The 25,085-nt window shown below is 39.2% G+C and overlaps 1 protein-coding gene across 5 annotated transcripts in view; it reads left to right on the top strand.

Moving 5' to 3' along the window:
* The first annotated feature begins 14,731 nt into the window (after positions 1-14,731).
* Positions 14,732-25,085, top strand: part of TRDMT1 (tRNA aspartic acid methyltransferase 1) — a 29,978-nt gene continuing 19,624 nt past the window's right edge. For 3 of the 5 annotated variants that reach the window (XR_014896412.1, XM_085309426.1, XM_085309427.1), the window contains exons 1-2: positions 14,732-14,850; positions 23,223-23,332. Coding sequence is in view for 3 of the 5 variants with exons in the window: in XM_085309426.1 (XP_085165552.1) it covers positions 14,787-14,850; positions 23,223-23,332 (174 nt within the window). In the remaining 2 variants the exon portion in view is untranslated. Of the gene's footprint in view, positions 14,851-20,127; positions 20,172-23,222; positions 23,333-25,085 lie in introns of those variants that run through there. The other 2 variants (XM_085309428.1, XM_085309429.1) reach the window with 2 other exon arrangements.

A 25,085-nucleotide genomic window follows, 5' to 3' on the forward strand; every position in this document is an offset into this window, starting at 1 on the left:
GGGCGGGGCGGGAGGCCGGTGCGGCCCCGCCGGGGCTCCCCCGCCTCGGCCCCGCTGCCCGCGAGGGAAGAGGCGGCGGCGGCGGCCCCGGCACGGCGCTGCGCGCCCGCCGAGGTAGCCTTGGTTGGGGAGCAGGGGCGTTGGGCTCACCCTTGAGACCTGTACGCGCCTGCACAGGCAGCGCAGTGGCTTGAAAGCGGGGGTGCCCGCTTTAATGATGCACCACAGACAGAATGCTTCAAATAACGCAGGGTGGCTATTTTTAAAAACTACGAGTACCAACTCTCTATCTGTTTAGGAACTTCTTTGTTTTCTTTCTTGCTTAGCCCTCTGAAAGGGAATRTGATCAAACGGCTGCCAAATGTCCAAAATAAACAGGCAGGGAAATAAAATGCCTGTATCTTCTCATTAACTGCCTTCTATCGCAGCAATCGCCACACTGGTTTCCGCCAGTGTTGGCTCTACATCTGTGTTGAAAACACATTTTCAGGCTACATGTTTTTTCCCTTTATCTTACTGTACATAGGTAAGCAAAGAGGCAGACTTAATTCTGTTGTTATTTTAACAATGGACTCGGGCAGTAAGTAATTTTTTAGTGTAGGTAGTACATTACTGGAGCAGCTGCAATCAAGATCTTGCTCCTGCTTTTGGGTGCAGTCCTTCTCATAGCTAGGATAGTGGCAGGTTTGAATTTAACCAAGGTTTGATTCTGCAAGTGTTGTACCCAATAGATGGTGGCATTGATTTCAGTAGGCAGAAGATCAGAATCTTCAGAAAGCACCCAGTAAAATGACTGTTCATTAGTCATGATCTGGAAGGATCTTCTGTCTGTGGCTTCAAATGCCAGACAAAAATCTAAGGGTTTCAAGAGCGATTTCACTATCAAAATGTGGCTACTAGAAGTAGAGAATAATGATGTAGGAAGTATAGGGCAATAGCAATGGCATGAAATTTGGCAGAGAATAACTTTTTACTGCTCCACAGCAGTAAAAAAAAAAAAAAAAAAAAAAAAAAAAAAAAACTCCATGAGATTGATCTCTGTATGAATGTATCAGTCTAAGGGCAATGACAGAATCCCTGTCATTTAGAGACTTTGAAACTTGCCTGGCCAAAGCACAAAAGCATATATTCTAGGGAACTATCCTGCATTGACATGTCGGCTAAGTGAGGTCTTACTCTTCTTTGCTGAGGAAAGTGATCAATACTGTATAGAGATATCTATAATGTATTACTTCAGCATCTTTGGCATGCAAAACTACCATTAATTTTTAATTCTTTTTAACTTGTGATCCTGCAGAAGCAAATATGCTCATTGGAAATTCTAATAAACCTGAAAATGATCATTGGACACAGAGGAAGGTAATTTTTACATCCCAGTAGGTAATCCCACATCCAGGTAAAGTCAGCCTGCATATGTCAGATAYTGTACCTTATATGGGAGAATCAGAGTCCAAATGTTTGGTTAAGGATTTTTTTTTTCTTTCTGGGCAAAGCAGATTGTGCTTTAGTTTGATTCTGAATGGCAACCAGAAGTACAGGAATGTAGTTTGTATCTAAATGTAGGTTCTTAAGGTTTTAATTTGCTTTGTTCACYGAAGCTTAATCAAGCAAACAAAGCTGACAAGGTTGAGCTACTGAAGTGCTTGCAGCATGAGTCCTGGACTACAGCTCATTTCATTCACTCCTTGAATAGGAGGCCGAGGTCACACAGCATTCCTGGGGCTGACTGTACCGCCATCCCAGCCTGGCCTCTGCTGGGCTCTCCAGTCCTCTGAGAGCTCTTTATTTAAGCCATCAAGTTTGAGCTATAAGCCTTTGTGAATCCTGGCACAAAAGTACACACTCCTTGTATGAGCAGGCAAAAAAAGTAAAGCAGCACATACCAAACAGCCTCCTAGATTAAAGATGCTTTACTTAGGAGTGCTGGCAGTTTTAACAGATTGTTATTTTTTTAAAGGTGCAGTCTGCCCAAACGACCCTCTGTTTTTCCTAACAGAAGAAAACTTATTTGTACTCCTTAACATCTCTTTATGGCACATTCATGCAAGAGTCATCCTTCAATTAGAAACTGCTTTGCCCCTAAAATTCAGGGAGGTGTTTGTTTCAGCAAATAAATTTAACTCCCCTTCCCCATGTTTCAAATGTAATTTCCATATGTTTATGTCACTTCTACCATAYGTACTCTTGGCCATTTGCTTCATTGCTGTTTCTCACTATGAAATTTTCCTAGAAATGTTATGATACTGTCAACTACCAGGATTACAATAAACCTGTAAGTGCCTTTTGCTGGCTGGCACTTACACAGATACACAAGTGGAGGAAGTTCCAAATTTCTTGCAAGACTGTAATAAATGTAACCCATATTTGCATCCCAAACCCCAAAGAGGAACAAGAACTACTGTTGTCTTGAAATGCAGAAAGATATCCACAGTACAGGTCAGGAAATACTGTATGTAAGTGTAACCATACAAATCTTGCAGAGTGTAGTTGTTTTAATTGAAACCACAATAATCTGCCTGATTTTAAGCAAAGTACTATGGGATTTTCAAAGAGCATGACTAGTCAGGATCCTGACTACTTCTGTGTAAAGGATACACAGCTAATAGCACATAACTAAACACTGTGCTGAGGATTATTTATGAACTAGTAAAGGATCATCTGCACTGTTTCCTGCRATGCTTTCATTTGTAATTTCAGTGCTCTGACAGGCCAGCTGCTTGTTCAACTTGCTGTGTCACTCTCACCTGCATCTCTGTAGAGGCAGATCAGAGCTAAGCCACTGGCACACTTAAAAGAAACAGGTATTTTTAATGTAAGCCTTTCAGTTCACACTGCTAATTTATTTTGGTATTTTTTGCCTTTTCACTGGGGAATTGATGCATTGGTTCACAGCCAAGAATAAAATAAGGAATAAGACTGATTAAGTGTAACAAAAAATATTGGATTGCTGTGTAATTCCCATTAACAATGAATAATGAGTGTGAATAGGGGGAAGACACAGACACCTAAACTGCTTTGGTATCTGTTGTACTAAAATTGGGAAAGTCCTCATGCAACTCAGAATTTTTCTGACTTTCTTGCACAYTTATATGTAGATCTGAATACATCTCCAAAGATAATGGTATTCATATTTTTTGGTCTGCTATTTTATTTAAGCAGTAGGAAATTAGAGTAAGTTAGCCCAGATACTGAATGTGCTTTCCCATTATTACAGATTTCTGCCAAACAGATTTGAATACTTTCATTAATCAAGTTTGCACTCTTTAATAAAGTTTCTTCTTTAAAATATGAAATGCTCCTTTTTTCATGACATACAAAATGACCCACAAATATTAAGCATCCAGGAAAAATATCCTGCTATGCAAATACAATCACTTTTGTTGTCAGTACCATAAAGCAACCTTAAATCCTTTTCAGAAAACGTACTGGAATGCATTGGGCTGTGGAGGCATTTCTTCACATTTCCTGTGGCTGCATGAATATTGAGTAAACTCCAAGCAAAATGGACCAATTTGCACATGAGGATATGAAAGACTCTTAGATTGCTACCCTGAATGTCCTACAGCAAGCTGAATAGGGGATCACCATAATACGCAGGCCCACCAAGTGCTGGAACCTATTATTTGTATGAATTCTTTAAATCAGCAGTGGCAGGTACCCCATTATAATTGGGAGCTAAGTGTGACTAGGAGTCCCCAAGATGGGATGTGTTCACTGTAGCCTCAAGYTAGCATTTTGTACAAGTTAGCTGAGGTTAACTTCCTCAGAGTCCGGGGAAGAACTGTTTTTTCTGGACCCAGGAGGTAGTTCTCCCTGCAATTGCCTGAGAGCGCCGCTTTGGGTGTCTGAACAGCACAAGGCTGCAGAACATGTAAATGCTCGGACACTTAAGCCTTCCCTTGTGAATAATCCCCTTGACTAACTAAGAASTTAAGAAAGAAACTGACAAATTCTTTTGTGAAATTTATTTTTAAAATTATATTGCCTGGAGTAGTTGCCATTGTTACAAAACCTACTTAAGTGGTGTKACTAGCTACTGATTTTTTCAAGGAAATGACTAGGTTATATACTCAAAACTAACCAAGTCTCTCTGCAATATTATATTTTAATGTAATTATAAGTATATGAAACTGCTGGGGCTTTCATCACTAGGGAAGTGTTTTTGAATGTGACTCATGCCACCCGGTTGCATGACTTACATTTGCAAAAGTACTATTGTTGTGCATAAAGTTCCCCTCTACTATGGTTTCTAGTTGCCAGAACGTTTTCAGTATCCACCCACTCCTCTTTTACCAAACTGGATAATCATTTTCCAAGCTAGTAGAACATATTGCTGGGCCCTATAGTTGTCTCAAACAGTATGCACCATTTTAGCAAAACAAAGGCGAGAAATAGAAGTTTTCCAGCTCTGTCATAGTTACAGCATAAATTTAATCCAGTCATTGGAAAAAAAGAAAAAAAAAAGAAAAAGGAAGACAACCTGTGTACTCTCACCCGGCACACTTCATAGCAGGACCCTTTAATGTYAACAATATGTTTAGCAATGACTGGAACAGATTTTCCAAACTGACGAGAGGTTTGGCATGTTTTGAGCCTAGATGATCAACCTGGAACTCTTTAAGCAGAACTAATTATTAGAAAGTGCCAAAGTACCTCAGTCATGAATTGAGAGTCCAAAAATAGAATAATTTGACATTTCAGCTGTTGGCCTTCCTAGCTGCATGAAGGTTGCATTCTGACAAAGATGAATCAAGTAAAACTCTCAGTTGAAAAGCAAAAAAACAAGAGAAAGGCACAAAGATTTTAAATGTACCTGAGAGTGGTGATGCTGTTAATTTGATCTGAGTAACTTCTATAGGCYTGAAAGTCATTTTCACTTTGAATAACTGGATTTTTAGAAGAGATTTATTGGGTAGGATTAAGAAGTTGGCCATGTAGAGGCATGTATAGAAGAAAATACAGCACAAACTTGCGAAATTATGGCAGTGAAAAGGGTGATAGAAGTGGTAGAATGAGGAAGATATCAGAATAAATTACCATGGCATAAATGGGGCTGTGTTATAGAACTTGTTAAGAGGGAAGAAAAGGTACTAAAAATTAAGTCAGTAGTGGGAAGATTTAAATACTGGAATCACACGGACTGTGCGGAAAAATAAGGAATGTGACTGTGAAAGCTGCATTTTGTTTGAGCAACAGAGTATTGATATGGGAAAAATGGAGGCAAGAGATACAGGACATGAAGTGTTTTTAGGTGAAAGGGATTTTTCCTAAATCCTAGAGTAAMTGGCAAAATTAGGATTCAATAACTGCTTGGACATATTTTGAAAATGTATATAAGTAATGTACCAGAGCACAGAAGAGAAAGGTTTGAGGAAAAAAAAAAAGTTGAGTTTCATTTTATGCATCTACAAGTTGAAGAAAAAGCCAAGACATCCAGGAGAAAATACGTGGAAAAGATTATTGACACTGTTACTTGTGGTTCACTCTCAAATAGTGATGTAAAGCTGAATAAGCTACAGACTGCTAAGAAGAAAAATGTTTTGCGAATAGTCCATTCTGTCAGCACACCCTCAGTGCTTACTAGCAGGTCTTCTCACTTGAAATTCACTGATTTGGTAGAATTAACATCTATTARCTATTTTGCTATGGTGCAAGGCTTGCCTAGCTCGTCACAAGTGAATCAAGGAAGGAATAAGCAGAAATTCTTTCAGCACTGTTGACATTTCATCCCTGATWCTTACTCTTGGAATTTGTCCATGTATCATAGAATCATAAAATCAGTAAGTTTGGAAGGGACCTCTGGAGATCATCTAGTCCAACCCCCCTGCTCAGCAKGGTCACCTAGAGCATGTTAGACAGGGTTGCATCCAGGCRGGCCTTGAAGATCTCCAGASAAGGAGACTCCACAACCTCTCWGGGCAACCTGGTCCAGTGCTCCGTCACTCTCACAGGGAAGAAATTCCCCCTCACRYTCAGGCAGAACTTCCTGTGCTTCAACTTCTGCCCATTGCCTCTTGTCCTGTCACATGGGACAACTGAAAAGAGTTTGTCCCCGTCCCCYTGGCACCCTCCCTTCAGGTATTTGTACACATTGATAAGTCCCCTTGAGTCTTCTCTTCCCCAGGCCGTTCCTCGTAGGGCAGATGCTCCAGCCCTCTGATCATCTTTGTAGCCCTATGCTGGACTCTCTCCAGTAGCTCTGCGTCTCTCTTGTACTGGGGAGCCCAGAACTGGACACAGAACTCGAGATGAGGCCTCCCCAGGGTTGAGGAGAGGGGCAGGATCACCTCCCTCGATCTGCTGGCAGCACTCTTCCTAATGCACCCCAGGATACCATTGGCTTTCTTGGCCACAAGGGCACATTGCTGGCTCATGGTCAACTTGTCRTCCACCAGCACTCCCAGGTCCTTCTCTGCAGAGCTGCTCTCCAGAAGGTCAGCCTCCTGCCTGTACTGGTGCATAGAGTTATTCCCTGCTAAGTGCAGGACTCTGCCCTTGCCCTTGTTGAACCTCATGAGGTTCCTCTCTGCCCAGCTCTCCAGGCTGTCCAGGTCTCTCTGAATTGGCAGCACAGCCCTCAGGTGTATCAGCCACTCCTCCCAGCTTGGTATCATCAACAAACTTGCTGAGGAGGCACTCYGTCCCCTCATCCAGGTCACTGATGAAGAAGTTGAACAGTACTTAGCCCTGGGGGACTTCACTAGCCACAGGCCTCCAACTAGACAATATGTGGGTCTTCTCTCTATCCTCTACTGCACTGCTGACCTTGCCATCTTCTGTATATCAAGAACATTCCATAGTTCCTATCCCTGCAGTAAGCTCTTTGTATAGGTAGAAGTCAATAGCTTAGATGAACAAACATTTGTCACTTTATAAGGGGAAGCTGTCAGTATCAATCTGCCTGTGCTTGCTGTTTTAAATTTGATACTGCAAACTTTTTCAAAGATACTGAGTCACCCATACATCCATCCTGTMTATTGGAATAAAGCTACAAGAAATGATTCCAGTATGCCATTAGTGAACTCTGTCAGTAGACATTTACTGCTTCTTTTTGGACAATATTTTTCATAAGCAAACTGCTTAAAGGGCTCCTCTAGCCAAAAACAATTAAATTTGGGGAGTGATTTCATTCTTCTCTCTACCCTAATTCCATCATTTACACAAACCATAAATAGTATACTGTTTTCTTTCCATGATATACCAGGAAATGATGATGTTCTTTCTGAGGAAGAGGTAGGACACAGTAGTGGAATTATAAATTACGTGCYGCAATTGTTCAGTTCTTCCTTTGAGATGCCCAGGACACGCAGAACAGTACTAGCTGAGGGCCAAGTTTTCTACAGGTTTCTCAGTCCAAGTTTATGTGCCAAATCCTTGGTTCTGATGAACCTCATAAACTGAGTGTATATTTTGTTAGGCACTCTGGGACTATTTGGCAACTTACAGAAAGGAAGAGGAGGTGGCTCGCACACCCCCTAGAAGACTGAGTTGCTAAGATGCAGAGCTGCTTATACAGGCCTGCTTTATGCCTAATATTCAAGCATGAATACACTGTGTCCAGCTCTTTATCACAGGTGGAATTGAGAAGGGAAGATGTTCCAGATTCAAATTGATAGTATGATAAAAATATTATGGGGTAAAGGGTCTGGAGGGGAAAATTTATTAAATCTATGTAGAGCAGAGGATGCATATGGCTGGAGAAGGAAAACAGCCAATATCTAGAAAAGCCAGCTAGTCCATATWTTTTCAGGTGAAAAGGTATCCTTCTTACAAACACAAACTCACTATCTAGCTGCCATTTTCTCTGAGGATTTGGCTCTTGTATACAGTAACTGGAGAGAGTTTATGATGGTATAGGATGAGAAGAGGAAGGACCTGGCTCCTATTCAGGAAATTTGTAACTGCTCTATAGTTATGTTGATTCTTAGGCTTTTGCCAATGTTTGTGGCTGCTTCCTCAACATGGAGTGGGCATTTCCTATTGCCTCCCCAGCATGCAAGTTACCACGTCTGAAGCACATCAGGGTGAAAAAACTTCCTGGCTAATGAAGCGACCTCCTAGATAACAAAGCACATACAGGTCAGATGACAGGATCTTTCAAAGCTGGGGGAACAGATTACTCTGAATATGGTAATAATACCTTTGGTCTGCATTTGTATTCCTAATATATCCATTTCTGTGGTATCRAGAGGAGCTTTGAGATAGAACTGCAAATCTCAAGGACATTATACCGTAATACTATTGTACTACGTATGATGCTTAGACTGGTACTGGCAATGGGATTTATGCACATTGCAGATTAATTAATTATTTGAGTTTAATTCTGTTTGTTTTCTGATTTTTTAACAATTGTGTCTTATACCATGTGAGATGAGTGGTACATCTGACTTGGCTCTGTTACTGTGATGAAGTCATCCTCAGCTGCCATGCAGGGTTCCTGATAAACAATTTCAATATTTTCCTGTGGTATTTCTCTTATGAGTTATGTAAAATATGTTATTTGCTGGAGTCTTAAATCTGCCCAACTCCCAACAGCTGGATATTGGCATGGCCAATACTATTGGCACATGTCTTGTGCAAAAAGATTTTCTCCTTTAGAAAGAACTATTTTATACTTTCTTGATCCATTTAAGTTAAATCTACTGGGGATATTCTCTCCTGACTGTCTCAGCAAAAATAACATTTTAAATTCACAGCCCTTTTTCTAAAAAGGTTTGTTCTAACTTTAGGAAAACCCAAAGCTTTTTGTTCTCAATTGATGCAGTACTTAATACTGGGAGGAGGAAGAGGAGATCCAAACAKACAGAGCAGCCAAAAATTACACTTTTTTTTTAGTTTGGATCTTTTGCAGAATAACTTTTCAATTTATCCCTCGTTTCGGCTTATCCTTACACAATCCCACAACTTCTTTAAATCACTGTTTTTCTAGAAGATTTTCTAGGGGACTTTATGGTAGAAAAAGGCTATTTCCCAGCCCAGGCTTTGATATATTGATATGCTTGAGAGCTATTTGTAGACACATTCGAAATGAGAAAGCACATTTATATGGCGGTCATATTCCTATAAATGTAGTTTATAAGTGATACCAAATAGCTTTAAACTAGCTTAAAAGTAACCAGTTTGCAAAGTGCCAGCAATATAATCAGAGTAGAAGGCACCTCAATATTGTATGGGCACCAAGTGCTCAGCTTCTTGGGCAGATTTTATAGTCCTTAATGTGTGCAATTGTGGTTAATCTAATTTCAAGATCGCTCAGTAAGTCCACAGTTGCACCTCTGCTGTGGCTGCATTAAAGACTTTCTTTCTGTTTGGAGGAAACACCCTAGCACTGAAAGCCTACTGCCATGGTGACCAGCACRAGATATCTCATTTCCTGTGCCAGCCACAGTCTTAGTCAAAGATTAAATTCATCACATGGACTGAATAGGAAAATGAATTTTGGACTAAACTCCTTAAAAGATAAGTCCATGCTAAACATAGGCTTTCAGTGATACTAGATGGGCTTGTGAGCAAAAGGCATGACTACTGCCAACATATAGTTACAAGCCTTTCTCAGTTTGTCGCTATCTATGCTATATACTGTAAATATAATGTGGGGAGGCTGGAGATTAAAACCTCTGCCATAAGCAAAAAGTTATGAGATACATCCAGGCTTGCTGTCTGCGCTGTCCTTTCCCCTTTCATCTCCTGTCCTCCTGAGAGATCAGCAAACACCATGCCATTTCCTCTTGCCCCCGCAAGGGAGCTGGGATCTCCCACACATTACCTCATCCTGCTGGAGTGACTTGCACTGATCCCCCACCCTTTTACAAACTTTCTACGTGCCTGCTGTCACTAGTTTCCTGTGACCCTTGAAGGAGCGGATTCAAAACACATTCATTGCAATGGAAGGGAGTYTTTCAGCTGGCTTTGGTGGGCTAAGGCCTTATAGAGCTCAGAATTGGTTTTGTTCAGTCCAGTGGAGGATTTATATTTATGTTATTGCCTACCATCTTTTTTTATCCTTTATTTTTTGGTCAAACACTGGAATGTGTAAGCACAACAAGAAAGTCTGTAACATTATGTAAATGTGTGCTCCTCATCCAGCCAGCATTACCATTGCAGGCCAAACATAACAAACAGCCTAGATTTACTGAAAGCATACCATAAAAGAGAAGATTTAATTAGAGAAACAATGTCTTTTTATTCCTAATTGCCTACAGAGTATACACATAGCTCTAGAACCTGAAAATAAAATCCTGAAATGGAAAGCTCAATGTATTTTGAAAAGAGAAAAGTTAAAAATGTTTGTTTTGACRACAAATAATTTCAGTTACAAAAACTTCCCCTGTACAGAGTTCTTAGAATCGGGTAGGGAGAGSCTAGCAAACCCAGTCTGTTGTGGGTTTCATTTCTAGTCTTACAGATGCATGGGATTATAAGTAAAAACTGTAAGCTTTGTTAGCTTCACTGGCATGGCCCAGAAGGTTCCCAGAAATGCCACTTCAGTGGTGGAGAACTAACTTTGCTTTGCATCACTTCAGCAGAAACTTAGTTTGACAAATTTCCCCCTGAAACATTAAATCCAATACTGCTCAATTTTGAAAACTGCAAGCAGCTTTCAGTTTTAAGTAATAACRTACTGGGGCAGTGGTTATGGAAACAATAATTTATGCTAGACATGCACAGTGTGAAATATTTTCAATTCACTGATCACATAGCAAGGGTATGACATGCAGATAGCTCACATTCTTTCCTAGCCRTAGTGATTTCTGACCCAGAGCATGAGCTTCTTTTCTGGACAGTAGAGAAGTCTGTATACTGATCTACATTAAGGTATTCAGTAGGTYATACTGGACATTTGTACAGAACAAGTTTCATTTGCTTTCAGTTATCAACGTCAGTATTTGCTTATATTAAAATTTTGGGTGCTCACTTTAAATGCACTTTTATACATTCGCTATATTGGCAGAATTTTGGCAGAAGGTTTTTCTTCTTTTAGTTTTTGAATATAGAGGCAATGCTCACAAACATTTCATAGTAACAGCTTCCACTGCGAGCTTCCACTACATAGCTTTACTTTGAGGAGTTACGTTCAAAGGAAGCTTGAAGCAATTTACTGCTACAGTATTGCATCACCAATAAAATCCTGTGACAAACACTGCTGAATGGCAATGTTCTGCTCGTGGACAGATGCAGACAGGCCTTRCTGGCCTGTTAGTCCCTGTTTTGATGCAGATAGGACAGGAGAGAGGGATCTGGGGGAGAAGATCTAAGTGTAACTGCAGAAGGGCTGAGATGCCTATAAAATGTTTTGTGTGAATTGTATGCATTTGGTGCTAGTGTGACTTAGACACAAGAGTGACAATCTTTTCTTCTCACTTTGAGRACAACAGTGTACACAGTGTAGTCACAGTCTGTAAAAATTACAGACTTTACCTTTCCCTTGCAAAATCTTCAGGCAATAGTTTTTGCATGTTTATCTGATGTTATTTTGCAGCATTGATTTTTGTAGCATTTTTAACAATTCTGAAGCATTTTAAGAGAGAACACTGCAGTGGTTTCTTTTGTGTGTTCCTCTTACCACATTCATCTATTTCACTGAATGTGTTCCTTGGTTACCAGGGCAACAGTTTTCAGATCTAACATGATTATCTGTATCATACCAATCATCAGAGCTGTGGGCAAACTTTGGAAACTTCTAAATTGAGGAAATGTTGCCAGTTGCTAAGAAGCAGGAGTTTTCAAAAACTGTCTGAATGAAAATGCTGACATTGTATGCTTCTGCCAATGACTTTAGAAATGTCATTTAAATGATGAAGTTGCTTAAAATCTATTTTACTATAAATACATATRAAAGTCAAGAAAATAGGTATTTTATGAATACATGATTATAATTCTGTAAATGTGCCCATTTAGAATAAACTAAGCTTTTATAAAAGCATATCAATTTTTATTTAAAGTAATTAAATTTATTTAAATTCAAATATTTTTTATTTAAGTTATATTATTGAGGCACAGCTGGTATGTGAAACAGTCCACAACTGTGTTCTAAAAAATATTAAGTTGTTCAGAGCTATAGAATCTGAAGGACAGAAGGCCAAATCAGAATGGTCTTAGAAGAAAATTCTTCCCTTGAAATCTGAAGTAATTTTACATATATCTTTACTAAGAGTAGAAGGAGACCAAAAAATGGACATTGGACTTGGACCCTGTTATGAGTCKCATCTGTGAATCAAGTGAAATGCTAACTGAGATTTATAAGAATTCTACCCATCCTATACGCACAGGGTGGAGAAAGGAGGAGCTGTAATAATATCCAAATTTCAATATGTCAGGGGGATCCAGTTGGGAAATGTCGCAGGCATGTGGCTGCTCCGCTGTCACAAAATCAAGGGTGAGCAACTGTTCAGGCTGTCCCGTGGCAGCGGTAACGCTTTCTTCTGTAACTGTTGAGTTATCAAGTTTTTCTAAGTATAGATAGCCACTTTCACAGGGCACACTCTCTCTGTTGAATCATGCATCTTTTCTGCAGGAAAAGTATGAATGATCAGTGATCTCGGCACTTTTTAGCTATTGTCCGAATCTCTGAAATAAGCAGCACACCTAAAATATAATAATGTAAGGCTTGGTCCAAAGTGTATGGCTATTATTGCACTGACTTTACATTTATAAAGGGAAGCTCTAAGAGTAATTGTTTCCAGATTCCCTGTTTTCATTCTGAACCTTTTCAGTGTTATCAATTTATAATGAAAACCACATTAGGGTAGCTGCAGTGATACAGAATTATAAAACTGACCACTGAGAAGTTATTAAAAATGAGCACTAGGGAAATGTTGGTGTTTCCCATTCTCTGCAGAAAGAAACCAATAAAATCCCAAACTAGCTTATGAACTTTCTGTTTCTAGAGCAGAGGCGTGTTGATCAGACTCCCCAGCTCACTAGGCTGTTGGAGAAGGTAGGTGGACAATTTCCCTTGAGCAGGAGAATTTCCCTCCAATGTCATCAACAAGTCAAAGAGGTCTCCGCTGCTTCCTCCACCAGTCTCTGACTTTCCCAAGGAGCATGGCAAGAATACTTTGGAGGCAGAGAAGGAAAGACAGGGATTGGCTATGCCTCCCTTTCTGATATAAGGAAACATTTTTCCCCTGCAGCTTTAATTGCTCCAGGTTCTGGGCAGCTCCGCATACGTGAACTGCTACTGGCTATCTACAGCTACCACTCATCACAGTATCTAGCTTTGTTGTGATGTGACACTGTAATACAAGGAGCTCAAATTTATTCATCAGTTTTACTACCTTCAGTAGATACGCATTTAGCTGCCTTTTTCTTTGCTTTCACCTTGTATCTGTATGTTGAAGAGCTCCCACTTCAGTGTATCTTAGCTAGCAACAACCTTGTCCATCATAGCCATCTTCATCATCTTGAACCATCTTCTTCCAGTCTTCCTCACTGTTCTTGTACCATTCTCCAACCAGCATATCCTCTCTGTTCTGTTCTTTCACGTGATTCAGCCCCCTTTGCCAGTTGTCCCTCAGCAATCCGTGCGGAAGACTACCTGTYTCACCGCTTGCCATTGTGTGCACTGCTCTCCTCTCCGGCACYGCAGCTGCTGCATTTCCTTTCACAAATTCTAGAAGTAGATTAGGACGACTTTTTTTAGTCACATGCTTATTATCGTGGCTGTCAGATAAAGCAACAACCCAAGACTCTGTGGAGGAAAATCCGTAAGTATGATAGAACTATTATAAAAAGACCTGTCAAGGCCCAATATTTTTAACTTGAATTTTCTTTCTACTATTACTGTTTTCCGTAGCCTGTGAATCCATATTCTGGTGAACTTTGTTGACAGCAGAAATCTATCTTTTTTTACTCTTCACTTTTAATYACAAATTTTTCCTTCACCAAAAGGTAGGTAGCAGGTATGAGGATCTCCACCAAAAGAAGTACAAGCTGCTATCAAAGGTTGTATGAGCCGGGTTCTAAGGAAAAATAAACATTCCTCAAATCCACCTGACTGATTTCTAGGCAGCTCCCCCAAAACACAATTAATTTAGGAAATTATTAGAGAAACAGGTTCAGGTTTTTTTCTTAACGGTTTTATCTTCATACTTTAGGATCTAAATCTGCACACAGAGGCACAGSGGAGTATCTTTACTCCTGTGAGCTAGATAAACCAGGTAGCAGTGTGCAGGACATTTAGTCTTTGGATTCTATGTATCTATGTAAATATATGCCTCTGACATTTGTTATAAATTAACTGCTTTTCAGTGGAACAAGGTCTTTGAGTCATCTCTTCCTTTTTTATTTTGCAAAAGCAATTTTGTAGTGTTAAGACAATTTAGAACAGTTTCATCAGTTACTTCCTTCCTTCCTGTTCTACCAGTGCTGCAGGCTTTGAAATGGCTTTTCAGAAATATCTTTGCACACTAAAATCACCACTGCAAAACCAGAAATGCTCGGGCYCGTAACGCTGTCGGGCGCCACCAGCACGGCCGTCGGTGCCCGGCCGGGCGCTTCGCCTTCGCCTGGGCCCTCTGAGGAGCAGCGAGGCCAGGGCAGCGGCGGTGGCGCCAGCGCTGAGGCGGGCGGCGGCCGCCACGAGCCCCGCGGCCTCTCGGGGGCGGCGGGGTCCCRCCCCGGGGGGCTAAGCCCCGTAGGCCACTCGCAGGGAGCTCGGGAGGGGGAGGAGGAGGAAGGGGAGGAGGAGGAGGGCCGGCAGGTGGGAACGAAAGAGCGGCGGAACGGGCGGCGCGGCACGCGGGGAGGCACCGGGAGGGGCGGGCCGAGGCGCCGGCGGCCGCAGCATGGCGCCGCTCCGGGTGCTCGAGCTCTACAGCGGCATCGGGGGGATGCACCAAGCCCTGAAAGGTACCGGCCAGCGCCTCCCGCAGCGCTCGCTGCCGCCGCAGCAGCCCGGCCTCAGCCCTTGGGAGTCGGAACACCCTGCGGCGCCCCGACCCGGCGGGCCGGAGGCGCCATCTTCTCGGCAGGACCCCGGCTCCGGGGCGTTGCGGAAGGCGCCATCTTCTCGCTGGGCGGGCTAAGATGGGCCCTCGCMCGCGGCCCGCCCGCGCGTGCCGCCCCTTCCCCGTCTTGCACAAGCACCGTGTGGGAAGACGCTTGGGGTTGGTAGGGGAAACTCGYTACCCTTTCCCCAGGCACGGAGGGGCACGCAGGTGGTGGTACCGCGGTGGAGTTGGTGTTGAAGGCAGTGTCGCGGGCCTGGTCTGGGGTCGGGGGCACCCCAGAAACGGCGGGTCGTGGGCCATGCCTAAGGGTGATTGGCAGCTGGCTTATGGCTAGCGATGTGTTTGGGTTAGCAGCCTGCAGCTGTAAAGTACGTGGATCCCCAAAGGACATGTGGCCTGCTGGGCAGCAGCAATGGAGCATCATGGCACCAGAATTAGGGATCCGCAGGCCTGCCTCGAGCCGTGGGGCTGGTCCCTGCAAGGCCGGGGTTGTGCTGCTGGATGCCCCYGGGTACAGATGGGGCGGAGGCCCTGCAGGCGCACGGCGTGATGGTTGGCCAGATTGGCCYGTTTCCCCAAGGCGTTCATGCAAACTTGGTGGCACAATGTTAGGCGAACAGTTCATACGTGATGTAACGGAAGCTTGGAAGCATACGCTTAGTTTATATCATTTCCTGAAAATTAAAACTGAATATGGAATTTGAACAGATTAAGTGAATTCATACTAGATTTTTTTTTTGATCTGGTGCTGGGAACCCTAGAGCTGAATTGTTAAACTGTGGACTGGGTTATCTACATGGTTTTCCAAAACTACAGTATTTCCAAATACTTCAGCCTTCGTAAGCTTTGGCAGTCCTTATATTGCATGACAGAGAGCATTTTCTTGAAACATCAAGTCAAAACTCTTGTTATTTTTTCAAGCAAACTGTGTATTATTGAGAGATTATGCTTATAGAGTAGAATCTGTTTGTTGTCATTCATTTAAAGCATGCTCTCTATTTGCAGTGTGGCATTCTTTCTGCTATATATTTTAATATGTGTAATATACATAATGTGAACATATATATGATGTATAGTAACACACTATATATACACAGATATAGATATATATGTATATGTAACAATATACAACATACCAAAATAGTTACCTAAATGATAATTGAAAATAATCCTAACCACCTGTTTTAGGAAAGCATTTTCCTTATTTCTAGAGCTATTAGAATATTAAGAGCAAAATATATCTTTGTACAGAATTGTAGATTTGGGGTCTTTATGGAATGAGAAGAGAATGTAATACATTGTGTATAGTGTATATAACTGTGAATTTTGTTTTCTAGCAGTCTTGCTGCTAATGTAATAAGGAGCTATTTTATATATGATTTCCAGAGAAAGTGAACTGATGCCTGAAACAGCCTCCACCATAGTCCTGCATGCAGCTGTTTGTCATGCATTAGTGTTTGTATGTATGGAACAGAACATTGCCAAATATTATCTGGCTCTGTTCTTAAGATAGTAATAGACATCTTTTGAGTGTTTTGCAGTAATTAAGAAATTCTGATGTGTCATGTGATATCCTGTGGCTATCAATCTCTAGCTAAAAGAAATCATACTGACTATACTGTTTACGATAGAGGGGAACAAAATACTTAAAAGGTTGAAACATAATTTGAATGTGGCCAGAGGAGATTATCAGAATATTGTAAACTTGTATCAGAAAGATGCACTGTTTGAATGATGCCACAATGAATAGCTGCTGTGCATGAGAAGGCTTGTGTGCACCTTTTGTATCTTGTATAGTATGAAGGGTGAAGGAGCATCTAAAACACTCATATTGCTTCCCCAAAAGGGCAGATTTATTTCCAAAACTTTCTGTTCTGAAGTTGTCAAACAGTTGTATAACTGTCATTGCATGTTGTAATTTACCTTTCTGTTCTTCTGGGCTTATATTTGAATGAAGAGATTGCAGTAAATATTAATAGTAAGGATGAGATTCTTTTGTATTACTGTACCAGCCAAGTCAGGTACAGGGACCGTTTATAGGAGACTTATATTCTTATTTGCAAAAATAACCCTGGATAGTACTAAAATGTTAAATATCAATTAAAATTTGTATATCAAATTGATACAACACTGTTTCACAGTTGACTTAACTTTTTTTGAATTCAGCTGCTTATTCTTCTGGGAACTGTGTGATAAGAAGCACAATAGGTATTGTGTTGCCTTATTTCTATGACACTAAAAAGTGCAAAATTTTCAACCTCTAAATGAGAATATTATTTTGAATGTTGTAAAAACTAATAACTAGGCAATTGGAACAAAAAGAGTTCTATGTTACTTGCACTGAATTAAATATTTAATGGCACGTCATTGTATAACACTGTTTTTGAGATAAATTGTGTTCAGGAATACTGATACAATCAGGAGTTTTGATCCCTCCTGTTGTTTTCTTTTTTTAAGTCTTTTAGTCATCTAGATTCAGTTTTCATAGCAAGTTTATAAAGAAGCAAAGTGAAGGCAAGGGGAATTTAAATGTTTATTTTCATGTGGTAATCAAATGGGAAAAATAAGTGTTTCTTTGTAAGTACTTTTTGTATGTAATAGGGTTTCYTACATGTTTTAGGCCTGTGTATATCATGATATCATGGTGTTTGAAAATGTTTGTGATGCAGTTTTTTGGATGTCATTTAGGAAATGACAGATTGTTTGGCACCTTACATTTAAATTAAATATAGAAATATTGTAGAGATTTTAGAGAGTTTTCAAGAGAATTCCCAATTTCATCAGTGCTTTCGTAAGCCAGTTGCATGAGAGATGAAGGTTATATGTTGTACTTCATTCTGTTAATGTGATTTCTAATAAATGTATACATCCAAGAAAAGATAATACAAAAATTTAGAAGAGAGAGTATAGACTCCTTCCGTGGCAGCCTTCCAGAAAATGTATTTATTCTATGAAAGGGATTCTACAGTTCTGGCAAGCTAGGTGTCAGGGTTTGTTCCTGTCCCCATTAACACCCAAGTTATGTTTAGCAGAGCTCATCCAACTTTGTATTTTTCTGTGAAATTGTCAGTGTTTACAGTTGACTGTAGGTATTTTCCAGGAATTCTGATGCTGTCTTTTCTGACTTGGTATCCTTTTTGGCTGTGAGCTTTCATAAAATTAATTTCAGGATTGCATGTATTTGAATTTGCAGGATGAGGAAGTTTCTGGTTTTGGCAGTTATCATTAAAGTAGAATGGTTTGTCATCAAGGAGTATATAATTGTTTTTGAGATTGTAATCTTACAAGACTAAGGTTTATATTTAAGTCTCCACTAAGAGATGACTGAATTACAGAAAATTCACAGAGGTTTATATCCCAGCCTTATCTGTTAATGGTCTGGGGAGGGTGTTCATGCATTGTTGAATCAAGTTCTTTCTGACTATGAAAAGAGGGTTTTTTTCTAAAAGTAGATATTAATTCAAAACTCAAAAAGAAAAAAAACTCTAAGGGATTGTATAGCTGGATGCTGATTACCTGTAGACAGTTAAGCATGTGCAGATCTTCTAGTTTTAGAATTTGAGTCCTTTTTAATGATAAATATTAAGTTTAACAAAAAAGACATGTAACAAAATTTAATTTAGAAAGTTGAGTTTGATTAACTTCAGAAGAGGAATCCTGACAAACCTCAGATTAAGATGCAGAAGTTTCAACTTTTAGATTTGTAGTTTGTTCTTTTACTCTGTATTCCATGTTCAGGGATGACTTTGTTTATGTGTATGCATATTTGTAAAAATAAGCAGGTGAATATTTCTGTCAGGTCAGAAAGTCTGTTCACATTCATGTACTTGAAGGATTGAGGCAGGTAAGGGGTGAGAGTGTCTTTTCCCTTCTTCCCACACTACACTCCAAATATTGGAAGATACATAAAGATAGATCTTTCGATCATATGTGTCTAAACCTACAAGATTACATAGAGTTTGCCTCTGTAAAGTACAGAGCATCTACATTGAAAACTGCCTTTTTTTTTTCGAAAATTGTGACTACAAATTCATTTCCATAGCAACTTTCTAGCAAATAAACAGTCTGCTCTTCCTCATCCCAAACCAAAACAAACTTAACGTGGCCTATTAATTTAGGCAGTTTTCCCATGAAAAAATGTATTCCAGGTCTCTGCCGTAAGCATTTATAGTCTGCCAGGTCGCAAAACCAAAACATTTCCTGCATCTTCTCTCCTCCCCCCACCGCAGAAGAAACACTCAACCTCCTTTGTGCATAAAATATGAACAGACGACTTTTTTAAAAGTGTTGTGATTTAGCAGTGATAAAGTTAATGATAGTTTTCCTGCTTAGCTGTTATATTTAAATTGTAAAGAGTGAGAGTTTGAGTCTTTTGTAGCCTGTCTTCTCTATTTGCTACTCATTTTATTTGGTCATCTCGTTGAATTGTGCGTCATAGTAAACGGATGTGTGTACTAACAATGAGCACAGCTTTATTCAGTTGGAGGCAGAACTGGCAAGCAGCTATTAAAGTTCAGCACAATGCAGAATGGAAGTATTGCTTATTTGAGTAATTTTTTAAAGCTAAATTCATTATTATATAATACTTTTAAAATTTAAATTTACATAGTTTATACTACTGAACATGCACAAATCATGTACGAAGACAGCAGGGAAAAAAGTTGCTAAGTATCCTGCAGGAAGCAGGTATTGAGTTTACTGATAATAATGTTGACTGTAGTCATGGACAGCCTAATTCCTGCAGCCAAGAGCTGACAACTCAAATGAAATCTTTGCTGCCTATTTTAAAAGGAAACAGAACTGGCACAACATGTGACTAACCTTCCCTTTTCTACCTGTTTCTATATACCTGTTAGAACAGATAATTGTTTTGGCTGTGATTTCCCAATGCACTGAGATCTGCCAAGCTGTGCCCTTGTTGAAATGCATTGCACTACATGTGCTGTGCTGACATTGATGATTCTAGTACAAAAGTACAGTGGTGAATATAAACAGATCTATGTTAATTTTAAGGTCTGGTAGAAACACATGACGAGGGAATCAATGCTTTTGAAGTGGAAAAGGACAAATATGCTAGTATCAGARATTTTATTTTCAAGGTTTCAAGATGATGCTCTTTTGGTTTGCTTTTTTTAAAACTGGAAGCAAGCACGTGCATCCCGTCTTTTTGTTGCAGATGTTGCACCTTCAGACCGTTACAGTAGTGTCCCTTTCACTCAAGTAAGTACTGCATGGCTAAAATGGCTTGCAAGCGTCCTATGTACAACAGAGTAGAGAATTGGGGGCCAAGGTTTGATTGCTGCCTGTTTATGCAATTTAAACAAGTTACAGTTTCTGCTGTGTGGCTCCTAGAGTTTTTAAGACTCAAGTGCAAAATCATTACCTTTCTAGTAGGATGATACACGTTTGAATTCACCTGATACCGACCAAGAGAGCATTATGATTTAATCTACCTAAAATAGGCTGTCAGACCTCCCTCAGTAATTTCCTTGTCATGTTTATAACTTCCTTTTGAGCACTAGCATGTCTTTTAGAAATATGTTGTCTTGGTTCAGAAACTTTTGTGATGCGAAGTATTTCAAATCAAGTATCTCAGCAACTAATCATTTTCACTTGAAAACTATATGTTTTCTTTAGTCTGCCTAAAATAAAATTTTCATACATTGGTGTAGTTCTCTTAGTGTCATGTTTTGAAAATTGGACTTACTCATTTTCCAAATGTCTACAGAGCTGTGTTTGTTTTTTGCATTAAAGTTGTAATAAGTTGTTTGGGGGAGTACCTTTAGCAACTTGCTAAGTCAGAAGTTTGGGGGCATTTACATATTTCTGAGTTGTTTTTATGCTAATTTGGGGGGAAAGTTAAAGATAGACAATTCTGTTTTTGTAGATTCTGCTTTTACTCTTGCTTATGGTCTATTCTTACAGTTATTTTTAAATGATGAAGAAATGTAATTGCTATTGCAAGATTGAGTATCACAGTTAACATCAAAACTATATGAGATGTGCTCTTTACATACCTTTCTGTTTCAGAGTGTGTGAAATTTGCCCAAGCTTTTCTCTGTTAGGTTTTGTGGGCCAGATCTGCTTGTCTGCTCCAGCTCCCTCAGGCTCTTCTAGGGTATTCCAAAAATATGCTTGGTCAGCTTTTAGGGGGAGTCTGTTTTGTAACAGGAGCTCCCAAGGGATTCACAGCTGTTATCTCAAAAGGAGGAGAAGCATAGAAAAAATACCAGGTCTGTGAATTAGGAGGAGAGGATGTTGGATGGAAGAGTTCAGAAAAAGTTATTGTCTCTTTGCCATGCGTGTTAACAGTTTAGGCTTAGTGGTTTAGGTTGAAAATTGTGTTGCAAGTGGTTTCAATAATTTATTAGTTATCTATTTCAGTATTTCCAGGCATCTGGGCCTATGAAAGTCCTTGGATGTAAAACTGATCTTTCATTTTTTCTTGTGTTTATGGAGGGAGAGATTGGAGTGATGGTAGTGAAATGGATGGACATCAGAATCAAGAACTGTGAGGGAAAGCGCAGTGTCTGCCTTTCCAATTACAATTTTTAAACTATATGTTACTTTAGATACTTGTTTGAAATTCTTGATTTTTTAATTCTTTTTCTAGAGTGYCTGGAACACATATATGGTAGGGATCTGCCTGTCAGAGCTGTATGTCTTAAAAACTTAAAGAATAAATTAAAATGACAGTCTCTTAAGCAGTACCTAAAATTTGTTATTTAAGTGTTACAGGTTTGTTTTAGAAAGAAGAAAGGAAAATAGAGATTCTTGAATACGATTGTGAATGTAGATAGTTGACCTGCTAAAGTGACATTCTTTTCACACTAGATGTCAGTGTTAACATACCTGTCCTGTAATCTCAGGTGTAGACACCTGTGTTCAATAACTTCAGTTATTCGGTTAGAACTTATGGTCAAAATGTCAAGACAGTAACTTGTGTGTTTATGACATTTATGTAGACCTTTAATTKGTGGTCATCTGTAAAGTTTTTTCATGTTGAACTTGTATTCTTTTTGCCCTTTATTGGACCAAGTAAACACAGGAGAACTTAAGTTTATCTTTGCTAAAATACCTTTCAGATACTCAAATTTCTCTTTCATCTTTGAAGAAAGATTTGTAAGATGTCTAAWAAGGTCCTTTGATAGTGTGTCACTTGTACCTGTTACGAGACTACTCAAAGGCAGGTAGCTATTTGTCTTGGTTTTTTTTTGACTTACAAAAATTGCTTGTATTTAAACTGAGATTTTTTTAATGGTGATGCTAATGTAGACATCCTATTACAGAAGTTGGCTTTGTCTAGCATAGGAAAGTATATTCACTGTTTTCTGCCTGTGGTTATAACAGTGACCACGGTCTGTCTTTCTGAAAAAAGCCTCAGTGAAGGTACTATGGTTAGTAATAATAAAGTGTGGTGCCATGAGCAATAAATTAAATGACATTATTTTTATGTTTTATGGTTCTATAGTATCTATTTTTATGTTACAGTATAAACTAATCATTGCTTACATTCTTTTTAGCATTTTTTTTCTGTTAGGATTTTAGCTGTTAGTAGATTTGTTACTCTTTTTCATTAATGCACCCAAGAAATCCAAGAAACCAGAAATGCTTTCTTTGAGGTCAAAAGACAGGAGCTGCCAGATGTTGTCCTTGAGAGTACTTAGTAATTTTGGGAACCTGAACCCAAAGCAAGCAGTGTTTAGGTCCAGGGCCCAAGTTTTACTGGAATGTAAGCACAAACTTTTTTCAGGTCATTTCTGAAAGTTTTAGTGCAACAGCATATGTACTCAGAACTCAAATTTATTAGTGCTGTTTTCTTACAGTGAGAAGTAGTATGCTTCTAAAATAACATGTTTGGTTTCTATGGAATAAGTTTTCATTAGTGGTTTGAGAATCTCAGTCAGTTGCTGTTGGGCTGAGCAGGTTGGCTCAGGCCACATTTCTGTAGCTAGGAAAAACTGTTGTCACAGAGACCAAGTATGTGCAGGTGGGAATAGACTCTGTTTAGAGTTTGTGTGTGACAGTAACTACAAATTGAGACATGCACAGTTAGCTTCCCTTTTTGGATTTATAAGGAAGAGAAGTATTGACCGTACAATTAGTAATGTGTTATGTATTTCATTCARAGTTTTAAAGGCAGCACAGCAGGGTTTGATCATGTTATTTCCATTTTATTTTTTGAGTATAGCTGTAATGCGGTCAAAAGAACTCATTTTTCTGGAGTGGTATAGCAAAGCTACAGTTTTCAAATTCCTCTTTTAACTTTAGATAGCTGCATGTCTGCAGAAGTTGTTGCTGCTGTTGATGTGAACACTCTTGCCAATGAGGTTTATAAACACAATTTTCCCGGCACACCACTATGGGCAAAAACAATTGAGGTGAGTAATGAATGTTTTTTCTCCTCTAGTCTGGCATCTCTAGAAGTAAATTGTCTCTTCAGCTACTTACCACATTGGTAACAAGGAGAAACAAATTTCTGTGTTAGAAAGATCAAAAGCCTTGCAGTAACTTTGATATCTTGCGCTATGGCTGCTTGTTGAAGTAGAGGCATACTCACACTGGGATCTTCTCCTTAAAATCCTGAATACTGTATCAGGAAAGGTTATGTGAATGTCAAGAATGCTTACCAGCTCTAAAGGAATGACAAAAATCATATTTTTAGTTAAAAAAATATTTTCATGTATTTTAAAAGAATTTAATTAAATCAGTAGGAGGCATACCTTCCATCTCCAGTTATAGTTGAGCTCTGTAAAACACAAGAAAATACACTGGATAGGGCAGTTTGCATTTTTTGTGGACTTGAAAGATCAAATGTTTTAGCAATTCTGTCCCTTTTCTGAGTTATTTGAAAAAGAGCTTGGTAAAATTGGCCCTTATTTTAATAACTAATTAGAGTGGCAATCTAGACATGGTTTTCCTTGGTGTAGTTAGAAGTTACTGCACGCTTTATAATCTCCTTCTAGTTTTACAACATGACAGTAAAAGATACTGAATTTGTTTTAAGACATCAGCTTAAGTAAGAATTAAGTAGGTGGCTAAAGGTTAACTGCTTATTCAGCACTCAGTAATAACAGACTAACTAAGGATAGCTTACAGCTTTATATGGGAAAAGAAGACCTGTATGTCATTATAGTAGATAAGAACAGATTGTAGTCCGTAAGACCTTTAAATGTATTGGAAAAAAAAGCAGCTTTTGTCTTGTTTCTGCAGATAGTTATGTTACATTTTGCTATATAGATATAGCTAAAATACCTAAATATATAAAGCAGTGATTTCTTTGTCTAGCTCATAGTTACTTGATCATTAGCTTTCTCCTCTCCTGTTAGCCCATTAATATGTTGACCTTCTAGTGTTGCTTAAACCTCAATATAGAGGAACTTTTATCTCTATAATTAGTTTGTATGACAGACCTTATTCTTTCATTTTTTAATAGAAATCTTTTGCATTGCCTTATGGGATTTTTACTCTAATGACTACATAAAGTATTCATGGAACATTAGTAGTGAACTTCTAAGAGTTAAAATCCATCTAAGGTTAACTGATACATATGCCATAACGTACACCATATACATAATTTTCTGTGTGCTCTGTACTATATTCATTGTGAATTACAAGTCATGGATTATTATATAAATGTTTCTGATATCTCAAAACTCCTACTAAGCAAACAGTTTTAATCCATTCCTTTAAAATATAGGTAGGTGTATATGTGTGTTGAGTTTTTTTCCTTTTTCCAGTGAGAAATAAGCTTTACTGTAAACTTAGGAAAAATACCCTGAGTTTATTTCTTATGCGAGGCATTTTTCTGAAATTCATCTGCAACCTCAATAGACTGCTGTGATAAAAGTCCTGTTCCTTTTTACCAAAGCTCATAGTTAAATTACCACTACTCTGCCTCACAAATCAGTTCACATAAAACCTGCACCCAAAGACTGCAAAACAAAAACTGTATCTTCATCCATATTGAAAGAGAATTCATTTGAAGGACTGTTTTTTAAGGTTTTCTGAAATAAATTTTATATTTTCACTTATGTAGATTGGAAGTACTTTTCAGGTGTGTAAATGCTTAATCTCTCAATTGCTTTGCTGTAGGTGGGGTAGAAATAGGATACAATGTTGAGCATAACTGCT

The sequence above is a fragment of the Rhea americana genome, unplaced genomic scaffold, assembly GCF_003343005.1.
Source record: "Rhea americana isolate MKP2758 unplaced genomic scaffold, rheAme1 scaffold_298, whole genome shotgun sequence".
In the NCBI taxonomy this organism is placed as follows: domain Eukaryota; kingdom Metazoa; phylum Chordata; class Aves; order Rheiformes; family Rheidae; genus Rhea; species Rhea americana.